The sequence below is a fragment of the Bos grunniens genome, chromosome 8 (genome assembly GCF_055505025.1).
Source record: "Bos grunniens cultivar Pamir isolate PY7600 chromosome 8, Bosgru_T2T1.0, whole genome shotgun sequence".
Classification (NCBI taxonomy): Eukaryota; Metazoa; Chordata; class Mammalia; order Artiodactyla; family Bovidae; genus Bos; species Bos grunniens.
The window spans coordinates 62,595,859-62,612,222 of record NC_141172.1 but is presented as its reverse complement, the minus strand read 5'-3'; the positions used below and the strand labels follow the sequence as shown (position 1 = coordinate 62,612,222).

General features: G+C 47.2%; 1 protein-coding gene across 3 annotated transcripts in view; it reads right to left on the bottom strand.

Moving 5' to 3' along the window:
• The window catches only part of COL15A1 (collagen type XV alpha 1 chain), a 103,590-nt gene that overhangs the window by 28,450 nt on the left and 58,776 nt on the right, over positions 1–16,364 (bottom strand). For all 3 annotated transcript variants that reach the window (XM_086414389.1, XM_086414387.1, XM_086414388.1), the window contains 10 exons: positions 15,694–15,786; positions 14,178–14,303; positions 13,545–13,607; positions 7,475–7,510; positions 6,917–7,057; positions 6,673–6,738; positions 5,831–5,866; positions 5,642–5,725; positions 4,152–4,217; positions 1,724–1,759 (listed from right to left, as the gene is read on the bottom strand). In XM_086414389.1, coding sequence (XP_086270515.1) covers positions 1,724–1,759; positions 4,152–4,217; positions 5,642–5,725; positions 5,831–5,866; positions 6,673–6,738; positions 6,917–7,057; positions 7,475–7,510; positions 13,545–13,607; positions 14,178–14,303; positions 15,694–15,786 — 747 coding nt within the window. The remainder of the gene's footprint in view (positions 1–1,723; positions 1,760–4,151; positions 4,218–5,641; positions 5,726–5,830; positions 5,867–6,672; positions 6,739–6,916; positions 7,058–7,474; positions 7,511–13,544; positions 13,608–14,177; positions 14,304–15,693; positions 15,787–16,364) is intronic.

Genomic DNA, 16,364 nt, shown 5'->3' with positions numbered 1-16,364 from the left:
GATGGAGTCTTGTCAGTGCCCTGGATCCTGCTTACTTGGCCCCCTCCTTACTCTTCAAGTGGTCCCAAAGGCTCCTCTGAGAAGCCCAAGGCTCCCTCGGGAACACAGAACTAGTCATTCAGAGGCAAATGTGTCTGGGACACACTCTGGTTTTGGAGAAGCCAAGCTGGGCCTGGAGCTCAGAGGTCTCGCCTCCTCTTCCTAACTAAGAGGTCTTTCCTGTGGCTGTCACTCTCTCCTGTTTTTTAATGTCAAGTTCTCCTGTATTTTCAGTGTCAGCATAGCATATGCTCCTTTAAAAAAATAGAAAACCTCAGAAATATAAAAAAGTAGAATAAGAAACCACTTATAATTCTACCATCAATGACAAATCCCCATTACATTTTTTGATAAATTTCCCTCACCTATCCTGGAAACAGCACACACATCACCAGCGGCATTTAGGCCTTTTCATGACTGCACTATACAGAGCAATGGTGCAGATTTCACTCTGGAGCCTTGGGCTTCAGAGCAGACGCAAGCATTTAGACTCAACTGATCACTTCCTACACAGAGATGCACTTTCACCTTCCACGGTGGAAGCCCCATAGCATGGTGCACACAGACTGCTAATTACTGGACTTGCAGGCTCTGATTCCCCCCTTTCGGTCCCCCATCACCACCATCCTCTCTCTCTAGGAATTTTATCTACTTTGACTCTCAGTTCAGTTCTGTTCAGTCGCTCAGTTGTGTCTGACTCTTTGCGACGCCATGAACTGCAGCATGCCTCCCTGTCCATCACCAGCTCCAGGAGTTTACCCAACCTCATGTCCATTGAGTCAGTGATGCCATCCAACCATCTCATCCTCTGTCATTCCCTTCTCCTCCTATACTCAATCTTTCCCAGCATCAGGGTCTTTTCAAATGAGTCAGGTCTTCACATCAGGTGGCCAAAATATTGGAGTTTCAGCTTCAACATCAGTCCTTCCAATGAACATCCAGGGCTGATCTCCTTTAGGATGGACTGGTTGGATCTCCTTGCAGTCCAAGGGACTCTCAAGAGTCTTCTCCAACACCACAGTTCAAAAGCATCAATTCTTTGGTGCTCAGCTTTCTTTATAGTCCAACTCTCACATCCATACATGACTACTGGAAAAACCATAGCCTTGACTAGACAGACCTTTGTTGACAAGGTAATGTCTCTGCTTTTTAATATGCTGTCTATATTGTTCATTACTTTCCTTCCAAGGAGTGACTGTCTTTTAATTTCTTGGCTGCAATCACTATCTGCAGTGATTTTGGAGCCCAGAAAAATAAAGTCAGCCACTGTTTCCGCTGTTTCCCCATCTATTTGCCACTCTGACGCTAGCTACCTGAAATGACTGATTGATCTACTCGCATTTATAGGAAGCTAACCATGGGCTCCAACTCTGACTCTGGGTGGCCTAGGCTAGAAAGAGATGAACAAGACCCCACCCTCTGCAAGCTGATCATGGTACAGTTGAGGAAAAAAGAATAGGGGCATAAGTAACTGTTATTCAAGGCAGAAAAGAGGTGAAAATAAAGCCCTTTTAGACTCAAAGGTGGGAACAATCACTCTAGGTGGGGGCAAGTAGGAAAGACTACATGAGCAAGAACTACTAGAGCTCAGCTGGGCAGATGGAGAGGAACAGCATTCCAGGTGGGAGGAACAGAATGTACATAGCCACAGGGCACAAAGGAAGATGGCTACCATGGTACTCACTGGGAATCCTGGCAGCCCAGGCATGCCCTCGGGGCCCTGTGACACAGAAAGACAAAGAGGCAGCTCAGGAGCAGCACTTCCAGGCCAGCAGGAACCTGCACCCCAGGGGCTCACTTCCTCTGCTGCTGCTAAGTCGCTTCAGTCGTGTCCGACTCTGTGCGACTCCATAGACGGCAGCCCACCAGGCTCCCCCGTCCCCGGGACTCTCCAGGCAAGAACACACTTCCTCTAGCACCTCCCAAAGGCCCAAGCATGTCCCCACCCAGTGGGACTCAAGACCCATTCCATAGGGGGAGGAACCATGCAGTCACACAGCTAGTTGGCACGGAGCCAGGAAATGCCCAGAAGCCTGGAGCCTCTGCACCCCCAGTCAGGACTTGGGGCTCCGTGGGACTCGGTAAGTCCCAGCCTCCCCCACCCCCAACCACTCCTCCTCCTTCTCGACCTCAGAAACCCCTGGGGCAATGAATGCAGTGCTTGACCTTCACAAATATTCTCAGAAGTTCCCCAACTCTGAGGGGTGGGCCCCAAGGGTGTGCTGGGGTATTTGGGGTTAGATGTGGGGGCAGTTGGTGAGACTCAGTTCTCTTCCCTCAGCGAGAGGGATTATTTTAAATGGCCAGTGGCTTTAAAGGCTCTAGGAAACAAAATTTGTGGTTCACTCCACATGGTGCCAGGACACTTTTTCCTCCAAGCCCAGCTACCCACATACCTATTAAAGGCGTAAGAGTTTGGCAGAATATACATACAGAGATATAACTGAACGACAACAACTTTCCCAATGCACAGTCACCCCCGGGTATCCGAGGGGTACGGGTTTCAGGATCCTCTGTGGATACCAAAATCCTCAGATGCTCAAGCCCCTTACATAAAATGGTCAGCATATAACCAATATACATACCCCATATACTTTAAATCATCTCTAGATTACTTATAATACCTAATACAATGTAAAAGCTATGTAAACAGTTGCCAGCAGGCAGCAAATTCAAGTTTTGCTTTTTAAAACTTTCTGGATTTTTTTTCAGTCTTTTTTTTAATCCAAGGTTGGTTGAATATGTAGATGCAGAAGCAACAGGTACAAAGGACTATATACTAATATATATATATATATATAGTGTACAGACGAAAAGTGATGAAAGTGAAAGTCGCTCAGTCATGTTTGACTCTTTGCGACCCCATGGACTGTACAGTCCATGGAATTCTCCAGGCTAGAATAGTGGAGTGGGTAGCTATTCCCTTCTCCAGGGGATCTTCCCAAACCAGAGATTGATATAATGGAGTGGAAAAGCGTAAGGATGTAATGGGGAGGGAACCATCTGAATAGGAAAACCTTGATCCTCCCTTAGAGATACCCTTGAAGGCCTGGATTTGCCAAAGAGAAAGCCAGGGATTGAGACAGAAAGAAGATTCTTGGGGTGGGAAAAAGAGAAGGGGTGCGGGCAGACAAGGCCCAAGGACTCAGAAAAGAGATGCCAATTCTTAGATCTTAGGCTGTGTTTTGCTTTAGAATTAAGCCACCTAATGCTCTAAACTTCCAATAATTAGAAGAAAACTTTGGGAAATGACTTTTGCTTCTTTGCTTTAGGGTTTGCTTATTGGGGTGTTTTGGGTAGTTCTAGCAGAAATCAAGGAAAGGGAGCCCCATTAAATGTAGGGAAGAGACAGTGAAACGACCCATGAACAGAGGCACCCGGCAGGAGACACTGGCTCTAAAGGAATCTCTCAGATATTTGGTTTCAGGATATATATTGCAAGAGCCTTGGGGAGAGAGCTGAGTTTTCCCCAGGATGTGGATGGCAGGGGTTCAGGCCAACCCCACTGGGGACTGGGAACCCAAAGCTTTCACGGCCAGAGCTCTTTCCTCTCTCCCCAGCTGTCACCAGCAGATGCAGAAGATGCAGTGGAAATCCACCCCCCGGGCTGCAGGAGGAAGCTTCCTTCCTCTGAGGTCCTACTGTGTCACAAACTGACTCTGTGGACTTGAAAAAATGAGGTAGCTTCTTTGTGTGTTCCTGATCTCTAAACGGGGCCAGGAAGACTGAAGCCAGTCACATTCCCTCCTCATGTGCCAGTTTCCCCATTAGCAGTAGGCTCCTCCCCTTCTGGGAAATGAGACCACGTAAATAAAAGCAGGCCCAAAGCATTGCTCAGACGTCAATTAACTTGTTAGTTATGATTCTCTGATTTCCATTACACATATTTCTGATGCAAGGGACTGGAAGCTTCCACCGCATTGGACAAAACTCCCAGCACAATCAAATTAATGTTGCAGCAACTTCTCAGAGACACAAGCTCTCTTTCCATTCTACTTTGAAACACTTAAGCTCTGTGCTTCAGGAGCCCAAAGATTCCAAACCCACCCAACTTAGTTTCAACTGGGGCATCTGGGTAGGACCCTCATTCCAGGGCAGCTGTGGATACACACCGGAGGCCCGACGAGCTCAGGAATGTCCGAGAAATTCATGAATCCTTGGGTGATGTTGGTCAAAGACTGAAAAGAGAAAAATCAGACAAAGAGACAGAGGGTGGCACATATTCCACCTCTTTCTGGCAGTGAGGCTTTAACTGAAGTCACCCTGCATGGCAGATGCAGGTGGAGACTGACAACACCCGCCCACTGCCAATACACACACTCCACCCACTTCTTAAGGTGGCACTGAGCCATATTATCACTTTTCTCTTTTGATTAATCTTAAAACTGCACAGTATATGAATGTCTTCTTTCTTGCATGATTTTAAATATTAAAATTTTATTAATTTTTAGAATTTAAAATATATACATGGTGAAGGAGATAATGAAGGACAGGGAAGCCTGGCAGGCTGCAGTCCATGGGGTCTCAAAGAGTTGGACATGAATGAGTGACTGAAACAATTAATATTATATGTATGTTACTAATATATAATTATAAATTAATAATAATATTAATACCTACAGAAAACAGTGTTTTTGGGGTGTATATGTGTGTTTTATGTGTATCTGTCCAAGTGGTTATTTTATATAAATGGTACCAGGCTATGTGTATTATTCTTCAACTTGCCTTTTTTACTCAATCATATGACATGGAGGTCTTTCCATGTGGAAATTTTCAGTATGAACATATTAGCACGTTGCCAAAGAGCTGTCTAAAGGGACTGTACAATTTATACTTCCAACAAAGAGATTTTTCTATTTCACCACATCCTTATCTACATTTGATATTTTTGAATTATACTTAAAAATCTATGTCATTGTTTTTTTCAGTTATTTGGGACTTTTTGTCTTTCTGTCATCTACTAGTATGATGTTATTTCTCTCATAAGCGCCATGATTTTTCACAAATGTGATGTTCTAATGTCCAGTGGGCTGCGATCGGGTCCCAGCCCACATTCCAGTCTTCTCTACAAATTTCCATCACTCTCCACATACCCCCAAGCCCATCAGCTCCCTGGGCCTTGGATACACCCATGTTTTTCTATTCTGTGCTTCGGTTCTGAGAGTTCCGACTCCTGAGTTCTGGAAGTCCTGTCCTCCACACCTACCTGGTAAATCCTGCTTAGCTTTCAAGTCCCTCTTTAAAGATACTTCTTCCAGAAAATCTGTCTGGATTTCTCATATTCTAAACCATCTTTCCTCCCTGGTTCCCCCACTTATGTTCCTTGCCTGTTGGTTACAGCTCTGTTACACTTATTTTCCTGACTGCAAATGCTGCCAACCAGAAGAGAGGGTTGGGGACACACTATGTGAGACAACAGAGGTATCACAGTAGGCACAGACAGATGGCCCACGCTGGCAGGTAGAAACTCCACCACCAGATGCCAGCTACACACCCCCTGCATAACTAGCAGCCCCGAAGGCGCCAAAGCTGTGGATAACCCTCCCTCCCCTTTAGCAAAGTCACAAAACACATAGCCATGCTCTGACCTGGTGATACTCACACTAGACAGGACCTCGATGCGCCCTGGTGGCCCCCTGGGCCCAGGGGGTCCCACAATGCTGGCTCCATCCATCCCTCTGTCACCCTGGATATAGCAGTGAAAGTGGGAAAAAATTCACTGTATATGGGTAATGCTCCTAGAACCGGGATGAAAACTTCTCTCACCCCTACTACAGATCTATGACCTCACCTTCGGTCCCCGGTCTCCTTTTTCTCCTTTGGGACCCTGGCAAAACAAACAAATATTCTTTGAATTTTTTTCTATTCACTTTGCCCACTTTCCATCTACCCTTCTGTCTTGCCATCTCTCCCTAAGCTCTCATAAGGATTTTATCCCTGATAATGGTAGCAAAAGATGAACGGCAAATTCCCCTTACAGAGTCAGAAGGAAGGAACATCTCAGACAGCAAGAGGAACAGAGGTCTTCTCCCAGCACTGGCTGAGTGTCCTTTGACCCTGCACCTCAGAGCCCTCTGCATCTGGGGGATGGGGGAGGTCTTCCTATTCAATCATGGAGGGGGCAGTGATGCTCTCCTCTGTGGGGCTCAGCTCCTCCTGTACCAGTGTGCTCAGCTCTGGGTACCACTTGACAAACATAATGAGATCCTGGGGACTGGTCTTGAGAGAAATATCATAGTAGAAGATGGACCACACCTCCCTGGGGGAAGAGGTAGCGGGCAGGGGTACCTGTTAGGAGCATGGGATTCTGAAATGGGGCAAAGTGTGAGTCTTGAAAGGGCAGCAGAAAGGAGGCAATGAAGTAGAGATGCTTGATGGTTAGGGACTGGGGAGAGAGAGAGAAAGGTAATTTTCAAGTTTTCCCATATTATATCTTGTGCAAAACCTCTATGCTGTTCCTCAAAGAAACAAGCTATAAAGAGCACCTGGTCTCCCCACTGCACAGCTGGAAGCTGGAGGCTCAGAGAGTGTGAATTATTGAAAGTAACAGAGCAGGACGGCACCCCACAGCTTCCCTGCTCCAGCATGACAGCATGACAATCCTCAAAGTGAAGGTTTCAAAAGTCAACTTACACTTGAAGCCGTTGGCCCAGAGATGGGCTCGTGTAAGTGCCTGATGCTTCCTGAGCCCTCGGTATCCTAGGGAAGGAAGAAGAAGAATTTCAGATCTGACTCCCAGACACCTCCTTGTGCCAGGTATGGTGCTGGAAGCTGGGGCTCAGCAGGGAACCAGCAGCACCATGGCATCCAGTTAGCTGGCCTTTCCAGTCATCTGTAATGCACATTGCTCTTTAACCACAGGGATGAAGGAAAATACCTCAAATCCAAGTCCTGTTGTGCATCCAGGGCCTGGGGGCCCAGGGGGTCCAGGAGGCCCTGGGGGTCCCATGACCCCAGGAGCACCAACTTGTCCAGTTTTCCCTGGGGGTCCTGGTAAGCCTCTGTTGCCAGGATCACCCTGTGAGGAAGAGGACAGGCTGACTATCTAGTCTTGGGTTCATTCATGGAAGGAACAACATTCACACCTAAGTCAGAAAAATTGTTCTTTGAATTTCATTAGATGGATGGATTCTCTGATTGGTGCTGCTTAATGGTACAGAAACAGCCGTCTTGCCAACTGACATTTTACTTGGAGATAAGCTGACGGCGCTCACTGAATGCGTTTGGGTGGAGGGAGTGACAGAGGAGAGAACCTGGCAGGCTATTCACTCTCCTCCAGCTCCAGATGTTCCGCCTTCCCCAAGCAGTTCCATCCAGATGTTTTTCTCTGATCCATGACATTTACATGTTTCGTACTTCAGCCCAACAGTTCAATTATACTAAACCCAGAGAGACAGGAAGAAGGAAGAGAAAATTTTTCTTTTTCATCTTTTACCTTTTCACCAACTGAGCCATTAGGTCCTCTAGCTCCCTGAAAAAAAAATGATGGCTGATTATATATAATATAATAATATATCTTCCATTAGGTACGTTTAGAAGAAAATGCAGGATTACAGACACATAAGTAACAGGATGTTAAAATGGGACTCTTCCTGTGCAGTTTTGACTGATGTCTCAAACCCGAGCCCAATACAGTAATTGTGAGTTTGCCAGGCAGGTCATGCTGAAAGCTTGTGAAACCCATCTTTCAACCATTAGTTCATTACCTACCTCAAGATTGAAAAGCAGAAGTTGAAGATGAACCAGGGAAAGATTGTAAAGGAAGGATTTCCCTGGAAAGCTGTCAGTGTACTGAGTGGACCCTCTCCCCACCTTCCCAAGATGGAAGTAAAGGGGTGCCTCTCCTCCTTGAAGCCAAGAAAAGGGGCTTCAAGAATTTGATATGTATTCCCTAGGCTTTTGGAGATATGTATATAATGGCTGACTCTCTTCTGGAAAAATCTAAAGAGCAAAAGCTGGCTGGAATAGCCCCAGAATTGAGTGGGAGGGTCTCTAAAACAGCTTATGTGTCCACCACCAATGGGGGCCATGGAAGAGGTTTTCTAGGGGGTTAGATGTGGATCCCGAGATAAAGAGCCAGCTGTGAGTTCAAAGCAGAGGGGAGGACCAATGGGAGCTGATGGTCAGGCGCGGTCAGCCACAGGATACACTGCCCTGCATCAGAGGACTGCAGCTGGGGGCTCCCAGCCGGAGAACCTCCAAGGAGACCACCCCAAGCACGCTCAGGAGAAGAAGCCAGAAACCGCATGGCCACACAGAAGGCTCTCGACACCATGACAAAGCCACAGTCTAAGGCTGCGCCTTCTCCCAAACCCCTCTTCCCCTTTCTATATCAAATCCACAGAAGTGACAGAGTGGATAGTTAAACAGTCATGCTCAAAACTAAGATGGTGAGTGACACTTGAACCTGAAACAGTGAAGAATGCCAACGAGAAAACACGGGAAGCTGAAGCCAGAGGCTTCAGCCATGGAGACAAAACACAGGGAGAAAAATATCAGGTAAGGGAGGAGTGGAAGCCAAGCGCAGACTATGGCTCTGCTAGATAGAAGTTGACATTCCAGAGCTAGATAGCCATGGAGCCCTGCCCCTCTCCCCTCACCTTCCATTTTCACTACAAAAACAATAAGAGCTGTTTATTGAAACAATGGGATATGGCAGAGCCCCAGGTGGCTAGCAGACTCTGGGAGGTCCAAGGGTACCCCAAACACCTAAGATCAGCTGTTGAGGCACATCCTAGTCCTCCTGTCCTAAAACCTGCAGAAGTAGCTACCACCCAACTCGCCAGTACTTTGTATAAACAGAGGCAGAAAACAGATTAAAGAGGGATTCCAATTTCTAAAGCATAAACACACAAGCAAGAAACCCTACACATCTGAGCAAAAGCACACTCTGAAAGAGAACAGCATCAATCATGGAATGTCTCCTGAGGAAACAGAGCTAAGAACGCAAACTAATCAGTACTCTAAGTAAATACTATATATTCTCAGGGAGAAAAGGGAGGATATTATTACAGCCAAGAAACAAGGACAAACTATTATGAAATAAGAACAGTGGTTAGAGAAAAAAAAATCAATTAGAGATCTTAGACAAAGATATGTACCTGCTGAGAGGAAATACTCTATAGAAAGGTTGAATAACAGAACAGACATACTTAAAGAGAGAACCCCAGAATGAACCCGGCTACTCTGTGGGGTGGCGGGAGGAAAGGAGTGCTTGCAGAAGGAAGTAGAGGTAACTGGGGTCCTGTGGCTTCCCTGCCTGCCAACCTGACCTGGGAAAAACTAAGTGTGATCTTACATCCAGAGCAGAAACAGAAAGAATTGGGTTCCAGTTTTGCTGCCCAACCTGCAGGCTACAGTTTCTGTGTCTGTTTTTCTTGGGTGTGACCAGCCACCATCGTCTGCAATGCAGACGATGCAATTTGTCTGCAATGCAATTGCATCGATGCAATTTGTCCTTGAAGGAAGTACCATCCTTATGTATTTTTCCAGTAATAAGTCAAATCTCAGTCAGAGATATTGTGAAATAGAAGTTAACTTAGCCCAGTCTCTTGATTTTTGGACTCTATCCTCTGAAAACATTATTATTGTTGACTCCATTCAAGAAACGGATGCTCATAAGATGAAAAACTGTACTTTTTCAATTGTCTTTCTGACTTTTCAAATCAAGAGTACATCTTGTAGCAGTTTCAAAGGAAGTTCCAGAAGATATGTTAGCCTTTGATTTATCTGTCTCAGAAACAGATGATTTTATCTAGCTTGTAGGTATGAAGAGATAGTATCTGGGCCTATTTCACTGGCTCACAGATTTGGTGACCACCATTTTGGAATATGAGTAGATCAGTTCAGGGATGGAAGAGCTTATGTTACTGTAACGTATATGAACAGGCAGAGTCAAAGTGGGAGCTCCAATTTAAAGGATCAGCAAAGACCCCACAGCTAAACTGGTGAAGGCAGACCTATACTTCACTCCTCAGTGAGAGAGCTGTGTGGTGAGGCTATGCACTGTCCTGGAATTCCAACCAGCAGAGTTGCGAGTCTGAATATGATGATGGTATGGAGAGACCAGTTCTACAGCAGAAACACTGTGAAAGAACCAGGTATGGGAGTGCTGCCTGTTGCAAAATGATGGTCTAGAATTTATTAGAAATTCTGGGGACTTCCCTGGTGGTCCAGTGGCTAAGACTCTATGCTCCCAATGCAGGCAGCCTGAGTCCAATCCCTGGTCAGGGAACTAGATCCCCTGTGCTGCAACTAAGGGTTTGAATGCCACAATTAAAAGATCCTGCATGCCATAACTAACGGAAGATCCCACATGCCTGGCGCAGCCAAATAAATATTTTTTAAAATTCTGGCTCATTACGGTAGCTGGGTTTGCTAAGGACAGTGTTAGACTTCATCACACAATATCAAAGACCTTTTCAGTTGTGGTTTCTTACTGCCTTATCAAGTCTGCTGGTTTTGCATATAGTATTACACTGATAACTTCAATTTGTTACAGTTAAAATTGACTATGCTCTATATGGTTTCATGGAGGCCTACAATTCAGATTTTTTACCAAATACATTTGATGATTAAAGAAGATATAAAATAGGAAATCCAGCCAATATCATAGCGTTTAATTGAAACAAGCTGTTGTAAGCTCTAAACCCATTACTAGATCCTACTTAAGAGCAGCTCACCACTCAGGTTCTTGGGAAGGGGTACACTGTTCCTTACTACACAAGATTTAGAGAATTGATCGAAGCCAATTTGGAACTGGTTGGAGAAAGGGAAGGTGATGGTCATTTACTTGCATTCCTCACACATCTCATGCAAAAGCTGGTTTTACAGGGCCCAGCAATGACATTTCAGGAGCTCAGTGAGGTTACTCACAGCCAGTTACTGGGAGCTTAACAGTCCTCAGCAATTCTGGGCACTGAAGAAAATTTGAAACATAAACTCTCTTCTGCCTGGGCATCCCAGTGCCTTTTGAGACTGAAGAATAACATGTATCAGTCAGATTATGAAATAAGCAAAAGAATGACAACCATCAGTCCTAGGTCTGTGCTGAAGACGGCAGAATCAACAGTGCAAAAGCAGAAAGAAATTTTTCAGAGAGCCATTTCCAGCATGTTCTTCAGCAGCCTTTCCAGAACCATTCTATAGACGAGAAAGCAAGCCATCCCCTGCCCATTCCTTCATGGGCTAAAGATCTCAGAGTGGCTGCTCATCTTAATTTGGGGAAAATAAACTATGGAATATTCCTATGATCAAACTCAACACAGAATCATCTATTTGATGAATTCTTAATGACATCCACATTTTGATGACAATCTCACATTTGAAAATGATTATCTATAACAATATTATTTCCAGCCAAGTAAACCAAATCTTATTCTTCAGGGTTTTCAACTATCTGGACTGGCTGATACTTGAGGGTGAAGAGAAGAGAGGCTGATGTCCTGGTAGCAACGAGGAACGACCTCCCTGCAAGTGTCCACCTAGCCGTGGAAGGCATTGCCTGGGCAGGAAACGAGTCCTCTGGCACTGGAGGCATGTAAACTGAGCAGGGATCGGAGGAGACTCGAGGATCACCTGTATCATTGGGTTTTATGTGGTACATCCCTGAGATTATTCACTTTCTTTAGCATGTTTTTGTTGTTCTTTCACCTTCAGACTATTCTGCTTGGTTTACTTTGCGGGGGTGCAGGTAAGTGTCATATTCAAGGTTTCCCTTCAGCTCTCCTGAAGCAAATTTCCAAGTCTTTCTAGAATCTGTTTTTCCTTGACCAGAAACCATCATAGACACACAGGGCAACAAATTAGATCTCATAGCAAATTCCAGGAAGAAAAAAGTGATTTATCTGCCACAATTATTCTGGGGAAGCCTGCCACTTTTGTGCATGACCGAGTGTCTGAGCAGCTGCAGAGTGCGCCTGCACAGGTGTTTGCGGGCGGATGTGGGCGTGGGCTTGGGCATTTTTCAGTCTGAGACCAGAGCAGCGAAGGGTGTGGACGGGGTAGAAGTGTGAGGGGAAGGGGTGTGGGGCAGGGGCAGGGGAGCTGGTAAGAAGAGGAGGGAAGGCGAGAGTAAGTCTTGTAATGTTTCCTGCGAATTTTAATTTCTTATGAAAGAGCTGGTCTATGTAAAACGAGTTCTGTAAAACTCAACAATTGTTTCTTCTTTTTCTGAGAAATGAGCTTTCCATGAAAACTGAGTTACTGTTTCAATTAAACACACTTGAGAGCTGACTGAAAATGGAAATTCAGTTCAGTGACGATGGGAGTGTGAGTCAGCATTTCCCATAGCTTTGTCCAGGTAGGGTACACAGAGGGTCTCCACTCCCCTAGCCATGTGGATGAACCCTCCCTCCTCTGAACCCCAGTGAAGCTCAAGACTACATCTCTAGAAGGAAGCTCACCTTATCTTTATTGTCTGCCTGGCAGAACACAGCTTATCTCATCAACCAGGCCAGGAACACAATGGGCAGGAACCCCACCCCCACAGCACCAAGTGGACTTAACAGACAGAGGATTGCATGGGTTTACAGAGAAGGAGGAGAATGAAGGCGTGTGAGACTCAGAAATGGAGGATTCATCAAACTGCTCACAGAAGCCTGTGCTAGATTCTAAGGAGACACAGACAATGCTTCTGCTCTGGTTGTCAGAGTAGGGTGGGGGGCAGAATGGTAAGCTAACAGCTATAGTGTCCCTGGCTGGAGGGGTCCCAGCAGAATCAACATTGAGTTAAAGGCAAGTGGAGGAAGGAGTGTGCTTTCTACTCATGAACAGTCCAGGAGAACTTCCCAGAGGATAGATCTGAACTGGGCCTAGGAGGATGAGGAAAGGGAAAGGACAGGAAGCCCAGCACAGAGGCCAGGAGGTTGTGCAAGCCTGGGGGCTTTCAGTAGCGCTGGCTGGCCCGGAGGCGGGTGTGTGAGGGAGCAGTGGTGGGGAACTAAGAGGTAGGTCAGGAAGGGACTTGAAGATCTGCACATAGTGAAGGTTCCATCCTGCGGGCATGAGGGAGCCAAGGGTGCTTTCTCAGTGGAAAGACAGTGAGTGATGAGAGCTTGCTCTGGCAAGATGGACTGGCAGGTGGGTGGAGGCTGGACTGTGAGTGGGGAGAAGGGGCATCAGTGAGGGGCCTGATGCCACCCTGTAGGCAAGGAAGAATGAATGTCAGGTCAGGGCAGAGAGAGGGGTGAGAGATGTGGACTTAAGATTGGCCACTCCTGGCCACGGACTGATGGTGGCAGGAAAGGAGAGGAGGGAGGAGTTAGAGAAGACTCTGTTTTTGAGTCCAGGTGACTGGGTGGATGGCGGTGCCATTCTTGGAAGCTGGGAACATGCAGGAGTAGATGGGAAAAGATGCTGAGTGCAGGTTTGGGTATAGAGAGCCCTGGGGAGAGACATCCAGCAGGGAGGACCAGGATGGGGTCAGAGGCAAGGTCGGGCTTAGAGGACAGAGGCAGGATGGCCTGGTGGTTCCCTATGCAACACCCCTCCCCCTTTCCCCGTACCTTCTCTCCTTTCATTCCCGGAAGACCAGACGCTCCATCAAGTCCAGGTTTTCCCTCGGGGCCCTGAGGAACATCAAGGACAATCAGCCTACAATATCTCTGATAAGTATCAAATACGAACCCTCTTTGGAAAAGGAGGCCAGAGCTGAGAAGACCCAGCGGGTGAGGCGGGTGGGTCTAAAGCCTTGCATCAGTCTGTAGCGGAACAACTGTCCTGGCCACAGCTCGGCCACTGCTGGCTGTGCACCTGTAGACGAGTGTCCTTCACTCTCTGGGTTGTGCTTTCTCTTCTGCAGGGCAGTCAGGGGCAGGGCTGGACTAGACGGTCTCTAGGGCCTCCCACCCCAGGCCGAGCACTGACGGACTACGTTTCCAAGGTTTTACACAGATTAAGCAGTGAAACAGTGAAGCAGTGAAACAACGTGTAGGATGATATTTTCCTTGGCTGTTGCTTCTTATCTGGAGTCTTAGTAATAGCAATGTCTTGGCTGAGGAGGATTTTGTTTACAAGTGCCAGCTAGCTGCTCACACCTAGTCATAAGTCTTAGCACTGGGGTCTGCAGTCTGTACCCCCTCCCTGGCTAAAGGAAGCCCCATGGGTACCGAGAGGGGGCAGTGACTTTGGTAGCTCACCGGGGGACCAGGTTCACCAGTAGGTCCATCCTCTCCAGGAGATCCAGGGGGTCCCATGAAAACATCAGTTCCTGGTTTTCCTGGGATCCCAGGTAAGCCAGGTGGGCCCGGGGGACCTGGAGGACCCTAAAAAAAGACACCGTGTTAAAAAACAGGGCAGGAGGGGACAAATGAATATATTCCACTCACTCCATTGTTGACAACGACCCTACGGGCAGACTGGTGTTGCTCCTTAGAAGATGGGGAAACTGAGGCTCAGTGAGATGATGTGACTTGCTTAAGAGCTCATGCATACAGCTAATTAGGAGAAGAGCTGAGATTTGGACCCAAGTCTTTTTAAGCCCATTATATAATGTTTTCTGCCCAGATGTATGTATACGATACAGATGCAATTTGTTGGAATTCTTAGAGGTGCTCTACTTTAGTTTTCTGGTTACCTGAGAGGTTAGTCTAAAACTGCCTATTGTTATAAAGTGAAAAGGTTAGTCACTCAGTTGTATCCAATTCTTTGTGGCCCCATGGACTATATAGCCTGCCAGGCTCCTCTATTCATGGGATTTCCCAGGCAAGAATAATGGAGTGAGTTGCCATTCCCTTCTCCAGGGGATCTTTCTGACCCAGGAATCGAACCCAGGTCTCCTGCATTGCAGGCAGATTCTTTACTGTCTGAGTTAAGGCTTATTTGTTAAGCCTTATTAAAATACCCCTGCAATGTACTAGTCTTTTTAGCTTGGGGCTGGGTTTGCTGATGTCACCAGCTTGGACGTTCTAAGTGGGTCCTGTCCCACTCATCCAGTGAGTCCTGAACCCTTCCAGCCCTGTCATGATGAGTGGGCAGAAAGGCAGCTGAGCAGAGCCCTCTAGATGGGGATTCTTGACAGGGGCTCAGAGGAAGGGATGGAATGAGGTTGTGGCTCTGAGGACAGATGCATGAGATCCAGGTGAGAGGAGAGGTGCTCCCAGGGGGAAATCTAGAGGGAGCTCTGGTGGCCCAGCCTTGGGCAAGAGGCTGGGGGACCAAGAGTTGCCGAGGAGGCAGAAAGAGTGGTCTGCAGAGGTAGAAAGGGGGCTGCCTCAGGGTAGGGAGGGTTTTGAGAAGGGTCTGGAAGTCAAAGTGTGAAATGCTGTGTAGAGAAGAGGCCAGCAGGTCTCTGTGATGGGTAAGGGGGTGGAGGGTAGAGCCGGTGGTAGAAGTGAAGGTCATGGGCATACCTGCTGTGGAAGAGGTGCTGGAGAAGGCTCCCAGGGGAAGGAGGCAAGTGTAAAGTGGGGCTCCTGACTATAAACTAATGTCAGACTCACTTAAAACTGACCAAAGATGGAAATGCCGGGCATACATAAATGTAGATGGGAAGTATAGTGAGTCCCAGGAGCCCACCGTCAGCCTCAGCAGTCATCTACAGAGGCCAGGCTGGTTTCATCTGTTATCAATCCCTGTGTCCCCCCTCCTAGATCCTCATGAAGGCTGCCCTCCCCTCACTACCTGACACCAGGCCTTTTAACCCTTCACACTCACTCTTAACAGCTCCTCACTGTGCACCAGGTCACCAGAGCCAGAGCTGACATCCAAGCCCCAGCCCAGGCCGGAGCCCTCAGCCTCCACTTCCACCTGCAGAGAGAAAAAGTTCCCATGCTGGGTTTCACCATCATTCTCCAAGGACAGGCATGTCACTGAAAGCTTTCCAGTATTCTGTGCCCCTGTAACTGCTGCTGGTGACTTCCCTTCTGGCTCTTTTGCCCGGTCCCCTCTACAGCTGCCCTCCTTCTCTCCCTCCCAGCTGTGCAGCCAACATACAGCCAGTGCTCAAACACAGGACACTTTCACAGCCTCTCATCCTCTCTTTTCCTGCATTTCCAATCCCTACTCATCCTTCAGGGTCCAGTTCCATGGTCTCCTCCTCCAGGAAGCCCTGCCCAACCCCGTTTTCAGACAAAATTCATCTCTCCTGCTCTGTGTTCCCACCAGCCTCTGTGGAACTCTGGATTTGGCCGTAGGGCCACCTGGCTTTGAAGCTCAGTTGTGTGTATCTGTTGGCCCCACTAGGCTAAGACTCCAGAATTGGCCCAGTCCTGAGACACCTCTGGGTGCCCAGGGTCCATCATGAGATCTGGGACCAGGAAGGCACTCAATGTCTACTTGTTGAATGTCATCAAATTCCTCCAAAGAACAAAAGGAAACTTCCAAAA